Source organism: Leptosomus discolor, chromosome 2 (assembly GCF_034619465.1).
Source record: "Leptosomus discolor isolate bLepDis1 chromosome 2, bLepDis1.hap2, whole genome shotgun sequence".
Classification (NCBI taxonomy): Eukaryota; Metazoa; Chordata; class Aves; order Leptosomiformes; family Leptosomidae; genus Leptosomus; species Leptosomus discolor.
Window position 1 is genome coordinate 7,411,756 of NC_141392.1, and position 20,965 is coordinate 7,432,720.

Sequence of the window (20,965 nt, forward strand, 5' to 3'; positions counted from 1 at the left end):
TTTTTCCCCCTTGATATGTGTTTCCAAAAAAACACTGATGTGGACTTGAATTTTAAGAAAAATCCTTCTCTCATGTTATTTTCATGAAAAATATTACATGAAGGGGCAATAATATTTTCCAATTTAGATAGCTCGGGGGGGGGGGCACAACACATGAAAAAAAACCCCACATTTTTCCAGTATAAAACTTGTTGTAGAGACTGGAATTTCTAGACATAAGATTAGCACAAACACAAACAGTTCTAAAGATGGTGAGTAGGTGTTTTGTAACAGTAGCTATATCCAGACACTATGTTTTCAGGAAACTATGCAACATTTTCCAGCAATAAAGCTTTAAAAAAAAATTAAAAAAAAAATTAAAGAAAACAAGTGAATATGTAATTCTGCTCTTTCTGGATTTCACGTGGATTACCTGTTTACTTGTATAAACAGAGGCAACAGAATTTGAAGCTATCCTATTTACACCTACCCCAAACTGAAAGCTTAAGTCTATGCAGGATCTACTTGTCTACAGGAGCAACAACTTTGGACTACATGCCTGGGTAGCTCTGTAACTGTAGCACCCTCTGCTGCTTTTTTAGTTCCAAAACATGTAATTGTACACTCAACTAAGTAGAAAATAAAATGAGTACATATTGATCATGTTGTTTCTTAAAAATTGTTACATTATTAACTAATGCTATGTGCGGCACACGAAAATATTTTGCTATTACATACAGTATATCTGCAATTTTATACTACTTTAGCACTCTGGAATATCATGTTTCTGTGTTAAGAACAGGTAGATACTAGATGAAGATCCCAAACCATGCTGTATTTCACTGCTTAAAATTCCCCTTTAACAGATACTGTAGCTTGCTTAGACTGGTGGCAATTAGTAAAGAGGTTTATATTTTTAGCCCTTGATCACTTCACTTAATTTAAATGTATACATAATTTGAAATTATTACTGCAGGGATATAACTATACAAGCATTTCAGTCATAACTGCTTTCTCTCACTAGGAAAAGCAGGGAAGGTGATACTCTCAAAAGCTCATTCTTGCAGAATTTTCCTTGCTTTTTGGCCTGTCTGTTGCAGAAGAGATTTTTCTTCTGCAAGGATGAGCATGGCATGTGGCTCCTGAAGCCAGCTGATGCTATCCCACAATGCCACCACTGAACCTTCTGCTTGGGATCCATCAGTTCTTTTAAAGGATTATCTTAGAACTAGAGATGGTCTCAGGGTGTACCATCTTTTTAACAGATGGCGTGCTGTTGTCTAAAACGAACAGGCTGATCCTTTCCTTCATTCCAGTCCTCTCGCCCCTGCCTCCTGTTTATGAACAGAATTAAAGCTAAATGAAGTGCATTTAGCACTGCATCCTGTCTGTGTGGAGAATTCACGTAGAGTTTTCACGTGGAAACTGCTCTCTCACAAAGGATGAACAGGAGAGAAAAAATTTTCACATTTTCCTGGGAAAGTGAAAAACAGTTGTAATTTGTAGTGTGAAATTTTCATTCCGGTAGTAATCCTGACAATGAGAACGCACCTTCAGATACTTTTTTGAAAAAGACAGAATGTAAGTGTAGGTACCAAGTTTGAACAAGACATTGGTGCAGAGGCAATTTCCAGAGTTAACACCTGGGACCCTGCCATACGTCATTTACAGCTACTGCAGTCGGCTCCACTTTTGTCCTGAAGTCTTACTGGTATAAGGCAGCACTTTTGGAAGCAGACACAAGCATTCCTCAAAAGCTGCTTATTGATATTTTATATAATGCTGCCAGCTAGTGGCACATCTTGTACTGAGTTGATATCTACTGGGAGTGTAAGGAAATTGGTATTAACTAGACTCTGCTCTATGCTCTTCTTTTGATGGTGTATGGCCATGTGGCTGTTAAAGACCTTAAGCAGAAAGATCAAAAAGTGAAACAAAAAGACCATAGAAATGCTCCCTGAAAGAGCTTATTTAACACAAGGTACTTAAGAACATTACTAGAAGAAACAAAAAAACTCCTCCCAAAACCACACAAACCATGTTATTTGAAACTAATTACTATGTTTAAAGAGGATGTGATATGCAACATGTTTCAGTTTTTACAAAATCTAATCTGTTTAATAAACAATTATTTTGTAATCGAATGTCTAGCAAAATATTAATCTTCCTAATACTCAGTATGGCAGCCAAAACAAACACTCAGAACACTTAAATATTTAACTGTTTTCTGATAACTCAGTCCAAATCGTTTATGTGAAGTTTAGTGCCCAGTAAATAAATTCTGACTGTGCAGTGTGTCCTAAAATAATATTAAGGTCTATAACTATTCAATGGGTCCCCTCACGGAGTATGCTACTGTAGATGGGACTGATCACGTGTTCAATACTGGCTAGCTCCTTTAGTATTAGGTATTAGAAGAAATAATCTAATGCTGTTAAAGACAATTTTAGAAATGTTTGGGGTTTTATTTTTTGGGTAGAGTATCATTTGATGATATGAAGTTCTTAAAGAACACCACAGCAACTGTAAAAAATAGTTGACCTAATTTTAGAAATACAACTGCAGTTACCCTTGGGGTAAATGAGGCAGGATTACTACCTACCATTTCCACTGTGGGTTAACACAAAAAGAGCCAAGAAACACACAGAAAGAGGTCAAAGAAAGAGCCAATCCAAATCAAGCAACAATGGGAGAGCACACAAATTCAGTCAGGTATGATCCAAATAGAGCAGCTCAGGAAACACATGGTTGAGGGAACTTTACTACGATGGTGTGACAGTCACGTAGTTATTCTGGCTTAGACACTGGGGACATTTGCTCCATGCAGGTGGTAGCAAAAAAGTACGATTATTACACTCCAAGCCAGTACTGCATACTGCCAGAAGATAACTCTTTTACAGTTACCCTAACAGTGTAACCTAGAGCGCTTAGTAAAATGGGCATAAACAGTAATACGTACATCAATACAGACAGACTCTTACAGACACAGACATTAAAAAATGAGGAAGCACTGAATCTGGAAATGACTTAGCAAACAGTGTGTATAATAGCACAGCATGAACCCTCAAAGCAATACTGAATCCAAAAGGAAAAATGTGAATCTTTGTATATACAGAGAAACAGTCAGAAGAACTACAAATGTCATATTATTTCTGTGTTAGCACTGTCGTTGTGCCTATTACAGTGTAAGTCTTGTTCTACCATCTACAATCAATAAGAAAGCAGCTGAAATGCTGCAAAAAGTTACAGAAGAACCAACAGCCTCTCTAACAATAGGAAAGCATATGAAAACTTTAGCAAAGTAATTTACTAGTGTTAATAAGAAAATTTGTGTAGCTTGATCACAAAATAAGTACTCACACAAAGAACGAAGATTAAGAAATCATATTACCATGTTTAAGAGAGTAAGGTACACTCTCTTGATCCAGTATGTGGTCAGTATTGAAGCACTTTCAGACATTTAAAAAAACAAACAAAACAAAACAAAACAGGATTTTCTCTGCTGTTCAAAACAAATACCAGAGTTGTATCTAATGAACTAACATAATAGTATTTTTTCTGGATCCAAAACCCCAGTTTGAGTTTTTTTCTAATTTTTTTCCCTTATTGACAGCAGTTTCTTAGAATAAAGTAACCTGTTTTAAAAGTCCCTCTAGCTTCCTTTTCTAAGAATCTACAACATTAAATCTCTCTAAATGCCTCCCATAATGTAAGTAAATAATTTTCTTCCAGATCCTAAATGTCTTAAATCTAAATGTTTTTATCATCCAGCTCATGATGCCTACATCTGAAGCTGATGTCAACCATAACTACAAATGTAAATTTTCCTTCTCAGCCTTAATATTATTGATTTGGATATTCGTACATCCATTAGACATAATTTTCTTTCAGATATCGGAGAACAAATTTCTCTTTGGCAACAGTTAAAGAATATATCCTGAAGTATTCTGTGTCAGGACCACAGAACTATCTTCAATGTTCAGAAATGAATGAAAACTAGCAAATTTTAAAAAGGAGAGCACTTAGTTTATGGTTATTTTTTCCTTTTGAAGGCAAAAGTTTATTAAACGTTGAAAAGCCAATGTTTATTGAAACATAGCTTTGGCATACTAAACCTGGAGTTTTGAGACGAAACTTAGGTATTGGAACAGTTTCGGTATCATTGCTTTGATGAGGAGGAAGAGATACGTGCACATTTCTTGAATATGTGGCAAACTTACAGGGACCTCCCCCAACTTTATTCTATGAGTTTGCTTGTTTGAAAACAAACCAACCAACCTGAAAAATAAGGCAGAATAATCGAACAAGAATTATATCTGTGTTAATTACATAATAGTAATTACTCATTACATCAACAATACTTAAATATTTTTGCTCGGCTTCTTTTCCATGATCTACCCCAACTTTATAAATCAGGTCCATGAACAGCATAGATAATTTTATTAATAAGTATACTGAACCTGAGCCATACTGGGTCAGACACTGAAGGTCCACTTATGGCTCATCTTGTCTCAGGTTACAGTAACTGATGCTCAGACAAGAGTGAAAGACCATAACAAACATAGCATTCCACTGCCCCATTAATTCTCATAACATCCAGCGCTCCCTAAGCCATAAGTGATGTCTTTAAATTTAATAGCCACAGTGAGTTTTTCTTGCAAATTTTGCTTTTTTAATTTGTGTCATGTTCTATGGTCCAAAACATTCTGCAGGGAGGAATTTCACAACTTGACTGTGTGCTTTCTTTTGTTTTCCTATGGTTTGAGTTTGCTCTCTCCAAGCTAGAAGTATCGTCTGCTTCCCGTGCCCTTGCACTGCTCCTCAGATAACCACTGCTGGCTACTGGCCAACACAAAGCAATGGGCTAAACTAAATTTTTGTTCACCCAGTTCAGCTGCTGTAATGTTCCTGCTGCAGTACAGAACTAAAAATAACCTGCACTATGATGACTTAAGGGTGTATGCACCCAAACCACTGTGCTACATAAAACAGTGTAACACATAGAAACGTATGGTAGGCAGATCTGTATCTCTGATCACAGCAATGGTGTTTCTCAGCTCGATGAGAAGGTTATTGAGGGCTCATACAGTAATATTTTATATTGATACAATCAGACTTCTATCAACACAGTACTGATTTAAATAAACAATGACTTACAGACATTCCCCGTGTTGTCAAAACTTGTAAGAACATCTTTAACATTAAAGAGTCCATTGTGAAATCTAGAAGAAAACAGAAATAGTGACTTTACCAACGTTTAAACAATAAGAAAAAAAAAAAAGTCTTCCCTCTTCAGAAAAGAGGTTCACCGCACACATTCAGCTCTCACAAAGCCCCTTCACAGACAAGTAGCAAACAGGTACTACTGGAGCCACCAGAGGGAAAACAAGGGGACAATCACTAGTGTTCAAAGTTCCATCGCTGATATCCATGAACCAGGAATATGTTTCTCAGAAATCAATACTTACCAAAACAAAAAAATTTTCAAAGAGCATCAAGTTTTGTTTAGTTACGGAAGTCACACAAAGGAAAGGAAGAGTTTTGGTAAAGCAAGTTCTTTGAAGAGGAAAAACAAAAGACTATTTTTGAACAGCAGCTGTACACACATTCCTATTTTCTCCCACAAAATCAAGAACACTTCATTTAATTAATGTGAACAATGAAACTGATTAATGTGTTCAGTGAACTGCATTTTCTTTGGTTTTACATTTGCATAACCCAAGTGAAATAAACATTCAAAAGTGGGGATAATAAATTAACTGAATTTCACACACCAACTGCAAATTTTAGAAGACAGTGAGCAAAACACTGACAGCAGCAGAAAGAACATGCACCAAAGTTGAATTAAAATTTGCCTGAGAAGCTTCCTTTAAATGTTATAGATGTCAGGCTAGCTGGATTCACACCAAAAAAAAAAGACAACTAATTTTTTTTTAACTATGCTGAGCTAATCTAGGCCCCAGATGAACACAAGGAAAAAATCTTACACTTTACAACAATCAGATCACATAGCTGTTTCACAAATGCATTAAAAAAATCTAAAAAGAATTCAGCAAGGCAGTAAAATACAAAAATACAGTCTTTAATAACGTTTCAAACAGCGTCTAAAGCTGTTTAGGAACATACTAATTTGAAACACTAAAAAAATGAAAGAAAACCATCAATTCTAGCATCTACAAAATTAGTTTTCATTCTCTCAGCTTTTCTTTCCTGGAAGATTGTTGTAAGAATGAAAAAAAAAAAAGCCCACCCTCAACCATTTTGCAAATATGAAATCGTGCATTTGTAGTGTAAAAAAGCTATTACAGCTTCTGATAAGAATAAGCATTAAATAAACATTAACATGTTTAAATCTGAGAAGCACCAAACACCAACTAGACTAATTCTAAAAAAAAAAAAAGAAAATCAAATGGAAATCAAGCTAACAAACTGAAATGAGCTCATAAACAGGTGCAATGAAATATATGAAAGATGTTACAAATGATTTGTCTGGACATTAGAGCTCTTCTCCCAGCTACACAAAAACAAACCAAAAATACATTCCTTAGGTGCAGTGGAAGCCTACAAGAATTCTGATGGACCATGTGGACTTAAAATGCATTTTTTCTTTTTTTTTTTTCTTTTGGCAGGTTTGCTTTCAATCAGATTGGACAATCGATGCAACAGAGTTAATTCAGGGGAAGCGACAAGCAAGCAGACAGGATCGGTAGTCCTGCCAACCACAGCACTGCCCTTTAAACTGTCCCCTGCTGACTGCTTAGCATCCTCCAAACTCCGTAACTGTGCACATGTCTGACACAGTTAGGGTCTCTCAGACAGCTGTGAATGTCTCCTCTCTAAACGAATGTCAGATGTGGAGGAGAGGAGAGGGAGATGCTGAGAAAGTAAAGAAATATTTTAATCTTTGTTGGCATGTAGATTAGACCTGGAATAACATGTTTTGGTTTGGGCTTTTTCCCCCTTCGATTTCTTTATGTAGTTTATGTATTTCTGTAGTTCAACAGAATGCTATGAAGAAAGAAAAACAGAACTGGAGTGGTCTAGGAAAGAATACAATTTATATACTTCAGGGTCAAAAGGTAGACAATGGCAAAATAAATAAATAAATAATACAACCATAGCACTGGCCTTAAAATTATCACTAAACCAGATTTCAGGCTGTTTTTTAAAAAAAATGGCTTATAATTGGAGATAAGTGGATAGTTCCAAGTACTTGAGCAATAAGCTGATATACCACAACAGATGCATGCCACACATCTATTGTTTTCAAGGTTTTCCTGAAATTTTGGTGATGTTTTATTCAACAAAATGAATGTTCTTCATCTACGTTATTATTTTTGGTACACTCAGTTTTCATTAAGGATCAGTTGTTCCTCTGACTATAAAACACTCTTTCCATAATTAAAATAAACACACACAAATTTCAAACATATTCTGGCATTTATTATTCAGCGGCCAAAAGCTTGTGTTGTCCAAGTACAAACACAACACACCCCAGTGTCTGGTCTCCTGGCCAGCAGAGGTGTTTTGCACAAACACCCTTTTCTGGCTGCCTGCAACGTTCAAAGTCTCCTCCTCTAACTCTTGGTCTCAGCAATCTCTTTCTTGCTTTCACAAGTATTGTTCATGGTAAGCATGTGAGAGAGCCATAATTTAATGATGAGAAGCATCCAGCTTTGCTATGAGGGACTTCCCCTTCTCCTCAGTCTTCCAGATGCCCATTCCACACTCATCGTGAAACAGGACAGGGTTTAACAGCTGCTTCCTTTAGTCCGATCACTCACGAAACCATCACTGAACAAAAGCAGGGCACAAGCTCAGTCTCCCAGGATGAGAGGAGTAGTCACTATCTCAACAGTAATCTGGATAGCAAAGCCACTCTCATTTACTCCAAAAATCACTTCTCAGGTCTTAACTATATCACCATTATGGACTATTTTAAGACTATTCCATACCAGTAGCAGTGAAACTTCCAAAGTCAATTAGCTTGATAGGAAACTGCCTCTTCCTGCTGATAAAGCTTTTCCTCCCTACACCGGGCTAAAGAAGAGGCACTTAAATTCCACTGGTAACCACTTAACAGTTAGGGAACCCAAACGATGAAGAATTGAGCATAACTTCTAGTGCAGACAAGTTTTAGGATTGAGGAAAGCAACATGTCAACAGCTGACCTGCTTGTGAAAGGGAGAGCTCAGGGAGACTCACTTCCAAACAGTAATAGCCATGTTTCTCCATTTGGAAGACTGTATTGTAAAGCCTGCCGACAAACTCTGCACCAGCTATTCCTCAGCCCTTTTTCATCGCAGACCTGACTTGCAGACCAAAAGTTACATGCACCTGTAAATACAGGTATTTTCTAAACCCAAATTCTGCCATAAATACCATGCCACTCAGTCCTGCACCTAAAAAACACAGCTTCTAGATTGGGATCCACTGCTCTGCATATACCTCCCCAGCAGTTCTGTAACAGCTACTGAATTATGAAAGTCAAGGAAAGGAATCAGAGAAGCTTGTGGTTAAAACCCAACCCCCAAATTCCCATAAATTTCCACAGGCAGCTCAAAATAGAGAACATTAGTATTTAGTGTCTTGGAATATTTCACGAATGTTGTACAGTTCAAAGAACTTCAAAGAAGTTCAAAGCTGTGATTGCCGAGGTCAACAAAGTACTTTGAACAAGCAGAGGTAAGCATCATCATGGAGAAAGTGAATTTCAGGCCAGTGTGGTTAATCTGATCTACAGTGTTCTTATTCTAAGTCTTCAAGGTGCAATATGAAAAATTTCTATGGCCAAGGCAGTGAGTTATAGAGGACAAATCTACAAACAATAAACTAATTTAACTCATGATTCTCCTGGTATGAAACAAAGAAAAATTCCTTACTCTGGACTATAAATAAACCAACTTTGGATGTACAAATAAAGGCAGAAAAAGAGAGAGAGATATCTTTAAAATATACTAATTTTCCTTCCTCTCCAATTCAGGTAACACAAGTTGCAGACTTTTACATGTATTAACTGTAGACAGTACAATAAAAATAATCCTTGAGTAGCTCCCTGTTAATATATGCTTTTCATTAACCATAATGAAACAAAACAATGTTCCTTCTCTTCCATATTATTCTTCAACTGAATGAGGATAAAATAATACAAATAACTAAATGCATATAGCAAACAAACTACAAAAACTAAGACTACACTTCCATGTAATACTCAAAAGAAAAAACACAACAAAACCCACAACATCATATATTATTAACATGGATACAAAATAAAACTACAGTATTTGTGGAAAAGGAAAGACAGCATAAGGGTAAAAAAGCTACTGCTGAGGATACTTTACAAAAAGGCTTGCTGAGCCTCACATCAATTGCCATTGCAGCCCAGTAAGAATCTCAGAGTTATCTGCAAACTTCGTTATCTGATCAAATGTTTTTTTCTGGGCCAGATTATAGCAAAACAAGGCAACTCCTCTTTCATTCCAGTTCAAGATCTCAGCTTAATATGGTAAGAAACCAAAACAATGGCTTCTTTGACTACAAATTCTTTTTAAAAATACATGTCTTGGGCAATACGATGGAACAGTCTTAGTTTCATCAGTGAACAAAAGTAGTACATTACCAAATCACTTTTTATCTCTTTCCTCAACCTCCCCCTTCTGTGGCCAAGCCTTTATGCTGCTAAATCCACACTTTGTCTCTCAGCACCCAATAAATGGAAGAAAGCAAGTTTACCGTATCTGCACAAATTGTCCATAAGGAGTAGGCAACATTCCCTTCATTTTTTTATGTCTATTCCTAAAATAAAAGTTCATTAACACTTCAAAAAGCTATTATCAGAAATATCCTATAGAAATAGCCAATGGAATTCACTCCTAAACCATCTCCTAACATTGCACTTGCCACAGACAAGTAACATGCCTCTCAATTCTAAACCAAAGGTATGGAATAATCCAATAATTTCTTTCACATTTTTATCTAAAGATTCATTCATAATGAGAATAAAGACATGACACCTTGCAAAGAACACTTAACACTCTTTACAAAGATTTAACCCTTCCTGCAAGCTAACGTCGTTCTTTCCAGTTCTGCATTTTAGTATTTGAAACACCAAATGACTGATCAATGGAAAACATTTTACCACAGAAATAACTTATTTCTTCTCTAATTGCTTAAAACGAGCCTACAATTTTAAAGTAAATCCATATCCTGAAATAGAAAACTTGAAGATATTGATTGTTCTTTTTTTAACTCTAATGAAAGAATAATTTTCCTGTCTAAAAGACAGACATCATCTCCACAGTGAGACACCGCATCTTTATGATCTATAATCACTTCATTGCTAGAACTATTCATACAAAATTTAAATTTAAAAGCACATTTCTGACTAATAGAAGGATTTAGAAATGAAATAATAAACACTTTTGAAAGTCTCTGCTTACTCTGTATCTTCCTATCACCAAGAAAACAAGTATTTAGCACATGCACAATTTTTAACAGCAAACTGAAATACCCCTGAAGTTAAAAAGAACTTGAACAAAGCTAACAAATAAACATGAAAGTTTTATGAATAAAAACATATTTTTAATGGAGAAAAGACCCAGAAGGCCAGATATTTCCTTTAATGAAAGAGATCTTTTTCCACTTCAAGCTTGCAAGAAATTTCACTCAAAATTAGGTTTAAACATTTCACCTACAGACTAGATTACTCAGTTTACTGAGTTCAAACCGGAACGTGAAAACTGCAGCAAGATTCCCGCTTGGACTGAGTATGTTTGCATTCTCCATGTTAGACTGCCATAAACACTCTGCCAGATTCCCAGGCCAACTTCCTGTCAGTTTAGGGATTTATTTTTTAACTAACATCAGTTGCAAACAACACTAGAGAGCAATTTGCTGTATGTAGCCACCCATATCATCAAGACGAGGATGTACTGTGTAGGCGCACCAAACACGGTACAACTCCAAATGAGACTAGACTAATCAAATGAGATCGTGGGTTATAACCCAAGAAATTTCATCTCCACACACCCTTCACTGCAAACAGTCACACTCATCAGACACACCCTTCCATACCCCAGAGCTACTGCAAAGCACCTTAGTACCTATACAAATTTCAAGAGATCATCTTCCACCATGTATGGTGAAGCTACATTTCATTAAGCACATTAGAGATCACTGTTTAAAGTTACAGGGATTTTTAAAATTAGCCAATGATGGTGTCACCTCAAGGATCTGCTCAAAATGGCACATAAATCCAGCTTAAATGTTTAATGCAAAAATTGCCTTATATTGGTGCTTCTGGCTTCCTGCTTTGGAAGATTTATTAAGAATTATTCTAAAATAAACTAGTGACAGAAAAACATGGCATAAGCTCTTCTTTCCCAAATGTGAATCGAACCCGAATTTGGTTAGAAAAACAGCAGCTTATTAAAACAAGATGCATTAGGAAGTTCAGAAAAGCATACACATGCCTGGTAGTTTCTACTGAAGCTTCTATTTGCCTAACAAACTGGTCCCCAGAGCAGTAATTCCAGCTGGGTCATAGCATATCTGAATACACAATTTGATCACTTTTGATAGCCCTTGAACTGATATAGCTCGACCTTTAGACTCTTTGCCAAAAGCCACTAACAACCTTATGAACTTTCTTAAGTATTTAGTCTTGTCAAGATATTAGCTGACAACCCTTTTAACATCCAACATATGCAATGAGCTTTCCCAAAACGATGTTAATGCATAAGGAAAACATATGCAGATGAAAATTCAAAAGCACTTTTGTCAAGATTTTAGAGGGGCCATTGTACCATTTGTTTTCCTGACAAAAAAGATATATAAAAATGGTCTTCTCTCAAGCACACCGTTCTGGGTTTACCTGACTGATGTTCTCATTATGGTTAATAGCATGCTAATAATATGTTCTTGTTATCTTGTTAAAATTGCTTCTATTGATGAAAATCATGATAATTAGTATTTTGTCAATGGGAAGACAAAAATGAAGGGAAGACTGTCAGACACACAGAGGATCCTTAAGTTTCCAAGACACGATCAGTTCCCAAAGATCCAGGACCGCTTACTCCAAGATTTCTTATCTTTGAGGTACGCAAGTTTCCGCAAGCAGAACTGTTGCTCTGTTATGTACGTTAAACTGTTATGTTTACCCTCTTAAATTACTGCTCCTGCAAAAAACAAACTTTATTTAACATAGACTTACAGTAAAGCAGATTTTGTTGCAGGTATTTATACTTTGTCCCTTGCAAAATCCACAGTTCATATTTTCTCCTTCCTTTCTTCACCATCCTGCAATATTCTGAAATGAGCAGTAGATGCTATCTACTGCCACTGCTCCAACACAGAAAGATTTTAATACTTGTAAGTGTAAGTAAGTTCTGATCATTATTCCTAAAATGATCAGCGATTACCATTTTTATAGATCACTAAGTATCTTCTAGAAAGGAACCAAATATGGGGAAAAATAAAAATCCCCATCAGGAGACAATCTCCCTATTATCAATATCCAGTTTTTTAAATCCAATGCGAGCCTGCTCCAGCACAGAAACTATACGTTTCCATTGGCTAAGCTCAGAGGAACACAAAAGGTAAAACCAAAATCTCCATACATAGAATACTATATAATGATCACCAATAATAAAATCATGTATAAACACACATGCTTGTTTGCAGTCTACAGTTTGAGCTGTGTCCTATTATTAATGAAACTACTATTAGCCAAATAAATTATACTAAATAAAATCATGATGGGGAAGTGATGGAAACAGAAGGGCACACACGTCAAATGTCAGAGCAAGATCAGCCTCGCATTCCCTTGGCTCTTGCACTAGTGATCCACGGCTCGCCTCCTGCCTTAAAACTCCCATAAGCAGTAAATCAAGTAAGTGACACCAAGTGTTGCAAACCGTGCTAGTGAATGAAGAAGTTCAGAATTGCAGCGTAAAGGACTGCAGACTTGCTCAGCCTAAATTCTACCTAAATGTCTTACACTTCCCAGTGTGCCTCTGAAGACCTAAAACCAGGCAATAGAGACACACAAAGAGATTAGGTAGGCTGTGAGCATCGGGATGAATCTGTAGCATTCCCTGGCAGTTCACTGGAAAAGTCCCTACACAGAAAAACCACTGTACCTACCTCTATTGCAAATAGGCAAAGGGAAAAGTTCTCTTTCGAAGCCTTTTAGCGTCAATTAGTATAAGCTTGGAAAATGGAAGATTAAGGCTTTATAAAGCTCTAAACAATTTTGTATTTGACTTTTCACTCAACTGCAGATTTAAGGCAACCTGCATGTAGTGTTTAATTGGTTGGGGGTTTTTTTTGTGTTTTGGTTTGGTTTTTCCTTTTTGTTTTGTTTTACAACCTTGCAGAAAGTTAATGCCACAGTTAACGATGGCCACTTGTTTGTGTTAGAACTTAGTTTCTAAGATTGACTTCAATTTAAAGGTGCCAGTTAAATAAAAATGCACTTTACAATTTTGATGACTCAGGCTCTCCAGAATATCCTTTACTTTTGCACAGAATGCAAATCCCTACACCCTCAGCAGGGCTAGTTAGGGGCTGCAAAACAAGTGTTGATTCTGGAATGCTTAAGTTACTGTTGCAATGATACCTGTTGAGGCAAAACCAAGTTACAGATAGGTACAAAACTGAGCAATGAAAAGGAGACCAAAGCAGGAGAAAGCAAACTATTCTGTTTTGCTAAAGCTACTGAGAATTCATTAACACTCCTTCAGAGGGTTTTGGAGGGCATTCAGGGTGGGTTTTTTTCATTTTCTGTGGTTTTTTTATTTGGTCTTTTTTTTTTTTTTTAAATACAAATATCTTCATTTGTTTTACCTGCTCTAATGTAAAACAGTTTTCTTCAATAGGTAGAAATCATTTCTGTAGCAAGAGGAAATTTTTTTAGTCTTTTGTTTTGCAAATTGGCTTCCAAATTATCATTGAGTTTTACAACTATTAAGAAGAAAATTGAATAAAATATAGATCACTACCAAAAAGCTTTTAGAACTTTATGAATAACATCATGTCATTAAAATTTGTATTAAGATTACAATTAAATGTGTTCAGTTTTTTTACATCCTATTTATATCTGAAGAATGTCAAAACAGAAAGCTATTAGAAATATAAAATAAATGCTCATATTAGCATTCTGTTATAGGTACAATCATCCATATTTTCATTCAAGCTCTGGCACGTCAGTGAAATGTACTGAAAAAAATATCAGACAAGCTGCTTACTGTAACAAGCAACTAAAAATAACATCTCACAGTTTATTTGTAAACTATGCTCTAGTTACACAAAACACTTGAAGAATGACTAATGAGATTTATATTTAAGGCCTGTACAAGATCTTAGGAAGTACTTAAATGATGGTTACCTTAAGGACACACTATACTCAGGATAAAAGATGCTTTTGTACTGAACCCAGGTCCCAGTTTCCTCTTCTGTGTTCTGGTCTTCTACTGAAAAGAGGTTGAATGATGCGAACCTTCTTACAGACACTTGTTGGAGATGTACATCTTTCAAGTGCTTTTTCTTCAGAACCTTTGAAATGAAGAACAAATTAAACATTAAGAATAAAACCTTCAAGAAAAGAACAAACACAGGCTTATTTAACTGAAGAGGCAAGTCTGGACTCAACCATAATAGCTACGCTATTAGCTAATAGCTACAAATAACTAGTCAAGCCTGAGAAAAACAACAGTGGAATTGATGGTAGGGGTCAACAGAATGAGTCATGAGTTTATTATGTCTCAATATATATATTATATCTCAATAACTGTAAAGCAAATGGACTGTGTTCATAAGGACACACGTTCGTAAGGACAAAGGTGCTTCTTTAACCCCCGCTCCAGCAAACCCATGCCAGACTTCGAGAGGCAGACTGCATTCTTCCCTGTCCTCCCATCACCACTGAAACCTTCTGTGCCACCCACTGTCCCTATAGATTAGGAAACCTGAGTGGGATGTGTTTGCCAGGTACACCATTTCCTAGCTTAGAAGTCTACCTCTGCACACCTGCAGAACTGCTGCCCAACTTGCCACCTACCCCAGGCCCCAGATTTTCAGATGCCACAACAGCATATTCCCCAGACAGGGCCCCGTAAGGGCACTGATGCATTAGTCAACCTTTACGTGATCCCCAAAATACATTGACAGCACCAACTTCAGCGCTAAGAGACTGAAGAATTCAAGGCATGACAGAAGCAGAACGCAGCCATATGTATTTTGTGTAATTGCTAAAAGAACTAAAACACTTCTTTGGGAAAGTGAAAACGTGGGCTCTGTCCTGCACAGTCTGCTGCACTCAACCATGTGTTCAGGGAGTGAAGTATCAACTCCTCCAAACAGGAAAACCCAGCACCCAGCCCATTTCAGCTGTATCATTGCACAGAAGACAAGTAGCATTTCCCTGGCAGAGAAAGTCTTATTCTTTAGGTCAGTGATCTGGACAGAGAGTAGTTGTAGGTTTAACTTCTTTCTCCTAGTATTAGACAGAATACAGAAATAATTGCCATTGCATTTTTAAAACGAAGGTGCATAAGCAGTCCACAGTGATGAAAAAAAAAAAAACGGGGCAGAACATAAACTCATCACTATAAATAGACAGAGCTACAAGGAACAGCTCTATTGAGTAGGAGAGCACCACAATTTAGTTTTTTTGCCAACCAGAGCTAAATCTGAAGTCAAATGAGAAGTAGCTCTCCAGAATGACGAAACTTGCAATGGAAGCTTTGCATATGGGATGTGTTCCACAAAATAAAGGGTCAGTGATTTTTTTGCTGCACCCAACCTTCATCGACCGTGCTTTAACTGGAAATGCACTCATATCCAGCAGCCTTACAATTTGGTGCCATGACCTATTATTTTGCAGGATACTTGAAAATACTACATATGTGAGCAGAGCAATTGTATTTGCTATGCTGTTAGTTCCTAACAGCAGCTCTGATGCATCAGGCTTATTGCTTTTGCATCTATTTTCATCAGCAGGTCTCAGCATATGAAAGGCACGGGAATTTTCATCAAAGTATTAAAATGGCTGTGTGCTGTCCACACTATTTCTTCTATTTCTGTAACACATGGGAAAAATACACACATGAAGGAAATTGTAAAAATAGCAAACCAGGAGAACCAAATTAAAAGACTAGCAGAATTAAGATCTTCATATACTAGCGGCGTTCCTGGAAACAAAACGGACGAACCTGACAACTAAAGAAAATCACCAAGATCTAATTTTCAGAAAAGCATGTTGTTTTGGGGCCTTTTTAAAGCAAAGGCAAGCCATTACTAACAGAAAAAAAAATAATCCAGCTGTGACAACATTTTTCTGTTTTCAGGTTTTTTTGTTCTACAGAGACATCTTTTAGCTACTCTATAAAATGCATTCTCTGCGTTAGCAGAAAATCTCATGAGCATTTGAGTACTCAAAAAAACCATTTCTCCCACAGCCTCCAACTAAAATCAAGAGGGCTAAGATCTGAAAATTACAACAGCAGGTCAAATCTTTCAAAAACCTAAATATAACTAGGAAAACAGAGCACAAAGAAAGAATGTTACATTATTTATATCTAACTCTGTATTTTTACATAAGGATCAAAATATTTTTTTCCCTCAAGTCAGTTCCTAAAAGCATCACAATTGTATTACAGGCTACAAAGACATGCTGCTGCTATAGGGTAATCCACTGATAAAAAACAAAAGGTGACAAACCTATTTAAACTCATAATAATGTTTTGAGGACACAGAAAGATAATCTTCTCTGTCTTCACGATGCCCTTCCCATGAAGGTGAAGCTCCCTAAATTCCTGCACACTGCTGTAATACATGAACATGTCCCAGGAACCTATCACGCCAAAAGGCAATATCAAAGCAAGCTAAAGGCCCCCCAGCAGGATATTTTCACAATTCTTGGTTTTAGTGACGGCAGAGAGAAAGAACTATGGTGGGGAAGGAATCACCAGACACCACTGCTCTTTGGTTGGGGCTGGTGGCCTCTTTATCTCCTCCCTCAGTACGTTTCAGCTAAGTTTCTCTGCTTATTTTTATTCTAAAGATTCCAGAAGCCTTGTTTCATGCTCTTCTAGACCGTCTTTCAGTACTGAAAGGCCCTGTCTTCTGCAGAAGATCTTTACAGGTGTACACAAGTGTTGAGCTTGTACTGAGGTCATACATACAAACATTACCTAAATAAATAATATTTGAGGTTCTGCAATGAAAGAGCCTCTTCTAAAATTAAGTTCCTTAAAAGAAAAAAAGCCAGCAAGAACAATGACAAAAAAAAACCCAAAAAACAAAAAAACAAACAATCCAAGCTCCCACCTTTACTTTACTGTTTTCCCTCTCTCAAACTTGCATTTTCTTTCCTCTCTAACTGCTATGGAATTCTAAGGCAACTCTTTCTTCAAGACATTTAAAAAAAAAACCCAACAAACCATAAACCATCACCAAACTGTCTCCTGTTTTAGAAAGATTCTAGTAAAATATTACCACAGATCTCAGCTGTAGGGCCCTTGGTATTTAATGACAATATTAGGACCATATTTAGGACTCCTTATAAAACCTGAAGATGTTTGATCTCTCTTAAAAAAACAATCAGAAAAAAAAAATTGGAGAAAGGCCGTCACCTGAAATTCCCTATATCTCTGTGTGTATCTCAAAGTGTGTGGCCTAGTTGCACTAAAAGCCAAATTCAGTAACAGCTGATGGTCTACAAACCTCTGCCGAGTTCTACGATACTGACTGGAACATGGTATTTTTATACACACAAGGAAGTTTCTACATAAACAGTTACAGCATATTCTGTAACTACACCATCTCTAAATATCATCACTGTGTTTATTTAACAAATAGCTTATTTACCAAATTGTTTTGTTCAACTGTAAACATTTTACAAACTTAAGACTAACAAGAACATGGAAAAAGATCTGGAGCACTAGCACCCCTCACAGAGGAGCCAGAACAGAAAAAAAATTGTTATAGAAGTTCTTCTGTCCAGGAAAAAAGGGAAAATAAATAAATAAATAAATAAAGCCACTGCCCTGTCCCCGCTTTAGCTTTTATTTTTCAGATCTGGAAGCTAAAGTACACTAGCAGGTGAGCAAGAAGTCTGTGAGGAGAAGAACAAGAGGAAGGTAACAGGCAGGATAAATATATAAAGCTTATAGATTTCAGTAAAGCTTTCATTAAACTTTCTACAGGGAGCAAGCGTATGTATAGGGAGCAACTTGGTTTATGTCTGTCCTCTAACTTCCCTGCTAAAAACTACAGACTGAATAATGCCATCAATTGCATAGACTGGTGCAGCTCAAAATATAGCCATAGACAATTTACTCCAGCCATTTATAAACGTGCATTACACGTGTAACTTACCTCAGCATTTATTTTTTTTAAAGAAAAAAAAAATATTTTCCTTGAATCTGACAAGCTAAGTTTAAAAATGTTGCCAAACTTCAAACTCAGTACATACATAAAACATATCATTGATAAAGAACACATAGGTAATTATGCAAACCCCTGGTTCTTTGTGCTAGCTTCATAGGATGCCCGATAAAAGGCTTTTTTTCTTAATTAAGTCAGCGAGCATGCACTCAAGCATCCTTACCATAGCAAACCAGCTTGTGTATGCATTGAATGAAAGCAAATTCAATATATAAACGCACCACAAAACTGATTTCACCTAAGGCGTTATTATAAGCAGTATGAAAAGTGTTTTTAAAAGCACTGTAAGAAGCACTTCGACAGAGCTCCTTTAAAAATGGATATAAAGGAAGGTTGATACCTTCTCCCAATCCATAGATAGATCCGAGGATCACTGTAGTAAAGAGCACAGAACTGATTTTTACTTCAGATGTACCAAGTAAGATTAAATTGATCCTTGCTCATCGTACCATACAAAAATCAACAGAAAAGCTAAAGAACATGGAAAAACCCAAGGAATCTGCAGAGGAAAAGGTCACAGATACCTGTAGTTTGAGGAAGAAACAGAAGTCTTCTTCCCAAATACCCACATGTGCTCCCTACACCCCCATTTGATTGTTATTTAAAAGTTCCTTATGTTTTTAGGAGACAGGGATATGCCAAAGGCAGCAGGTTGAAAAGAAATAACATTAGTATAGCCGCAGAGCGCAGATTACATAGTCTGCTAGAATTGGAACCTACAAAGACAAACCTGATATTCCTACTAGTAACTTTGACATTTCCTGCTTTGGAGTATAAAAAACCAGAAGTTTGTCCTGTTCAACAGGACTGGGGAACTTGCAAACCAAAAACACACACAAAGAAAAGGTCAACATTAACCTCCCCAAGTCTCCCACTGCTACCAAACCACAGCCAGGGGCCCCTTCCAGCCACCATCGGACGCACTATCACCATTCCGCCTTCTCGGGGAGAGCTCCGGGCACCCATTTGCACCAAACTAAACATCAAAGTTAGGGCCCCAAAGATCACGTCCGAAAACAACGAATGCAACTGATTTGAGTTGTTAAGCCTTTACATACACGCTCATCTGCAGAGGAATCCCTTCCAACCTCGCACCGTTCCTCAAGGGTCCCGAGAAGCATGGAAGGCCGGAGCTGGCGAGCGGTGCTCACCCGCAGCACAGGCGTAGCCGCTCGCTGCTTCTTCCTCCTCACCCTCCTCCTCCAGGCATGACCCCGCACCCACCCGCAGCACCGGGCAAGGCACAGTTTTTGCTGCCAGGCGAGCGGGGTCTCGCCCTGGCTCCCCACGAAAGGCAGTTTGGGGCTGGCAGGGGCAACAGGCGGGAACTGGGCAGCAGCTGCCATCACCACCTCCAGCAGCATCGAGGGAAGGCGTCAAACCACAGCCGGGCCGTCCCAGTGAGGCGCCTTCAGCCGCGGGGTGGCAAAGGGGTGCTGGCCCTCCTCCCGTTAACACTGCTTGTAAGACCACAGGCTGCTTTCGGGATCTATTGGAGGCAACTTTAAAGAGCCGTGTGTGTATATATATATGCATATATGTTTATTACGACTATTTTTTTTCCAGGAAAAGCACTGCAAACCCCTCCGCAACCCTCCTGTCAGGGCAGCGGGCAGCTCCCCGCAGCTTGGCTTTCCGCCGGCAGGATTCCCCGCCGCCCCCGGCACCGGCACCCCGGCCCGGGGCAGCGCCCGGCGCCTCAGCCGCTGCGATCCCCCGGCCACACGGAGCCGCGGCCGCCCGCCGCCCTCCGGGGGGCGCGGTGACCCAGCGCGGAGAGGCAGGAGCGGACACGAACTGCCCCGGCCCACGGTGCCGCCGCGTCAGGGCACGGGAGCGCCGTTCGGCAGAGGGTCGCTCCCCGCAGGCTGCGCCGCCGGCCCGCCCCGGTAGCCCCTCCCGCCCGCGGGCTCCCCCTACCTGTCCGAGCAGCCGCCAGCGGGCTCTCGCCGCTCCCGCACCGCTCGCCTCGCACCGGTCGGCGGCGGGGCTGCGCGGGGAGCCGACAGCCTCGGCCATGCGGCGGCGGCGAGCGCCTAGAGCTGAAGCGGAGGGAGCGCCTAGACCCCGCTCCGTGCGCAGGGAGCGCTGCCGGGGCCGGCGGAGACTTTGCCGCCGAACCTCCTGCGGCCGCCGGACCGGCCGGGCTAGGGCTTGAAGGGGAGGAAGTGAGCGGCCATCTTTGTTAAGGGCAGCGCTGGGGAGACGGGCTGTCCCCGAGCTACGGCCGGCTCTTCGGGCGCATCGGAGGGGCGGGAGCCAGCCTCAAACCGGGCCTCCGCGGCTGGGGGCGAAATGGTGTGTGAAACGGGAGCGACTTGAGGAAGCCGCGCCACGGGCCGTGCCAGCCCTCCCACGGCCCGCCGCGGCTCCGTACACCCCCCCCCCCCCCCCCCCAGCTGATATTAGCTGTGCTCGCCCGGCGCGGCTGGCTGAAGCCCCCTGCCGCCATCTTGACTCCGGGCAGAGCCGCGAGTGAGGCGGGAGCTGCCGCTGCTCGCCTGCCATCTTCTCCCGGGCAGCCCCGCCGGCGGGGAAG

The 20,965-nt window shown here is 39.2% G+C and overlaps 1 protein-coding gene across 2 annotated transcripts in view; it reads right to left on the reverse strand.

Annotated features, from left to right (window-relative positions):
- CAMKMT (calmodulin-lysine N-methyltransferase) overlaps window positions 1-20,445 on the reverse strand; it is a 218,461-nt gene extending 198,016 nt beyond the window's left edge. The window contains exons 1-3 of one of the 2 annotated variants that reach the window (XM_086460916.1): window positions 20,347-20,445; window positions 14,366-14,532; window positions 5,137-5,201 (exon numbers count right to left, since the gene is read on the reverse strand). In XM_086460916.1, the coding sequence (XP_086317042.1) occupies window positions 5,137-5,201; window positions 14,366-14,532; window positions 20,347-20,445 (331 nt within the window). Of the gene's footprint in view, window positions 1-5,132; window positions 5,202-14,365; window positions 14,533-20,346 lie in introns of both variants that reach the window. The other variant, XM_086460915.1, reaches the window with a different exon arrangement.
- Window positions 20,446-20,965: the final 520 nt, after the last annotated feature.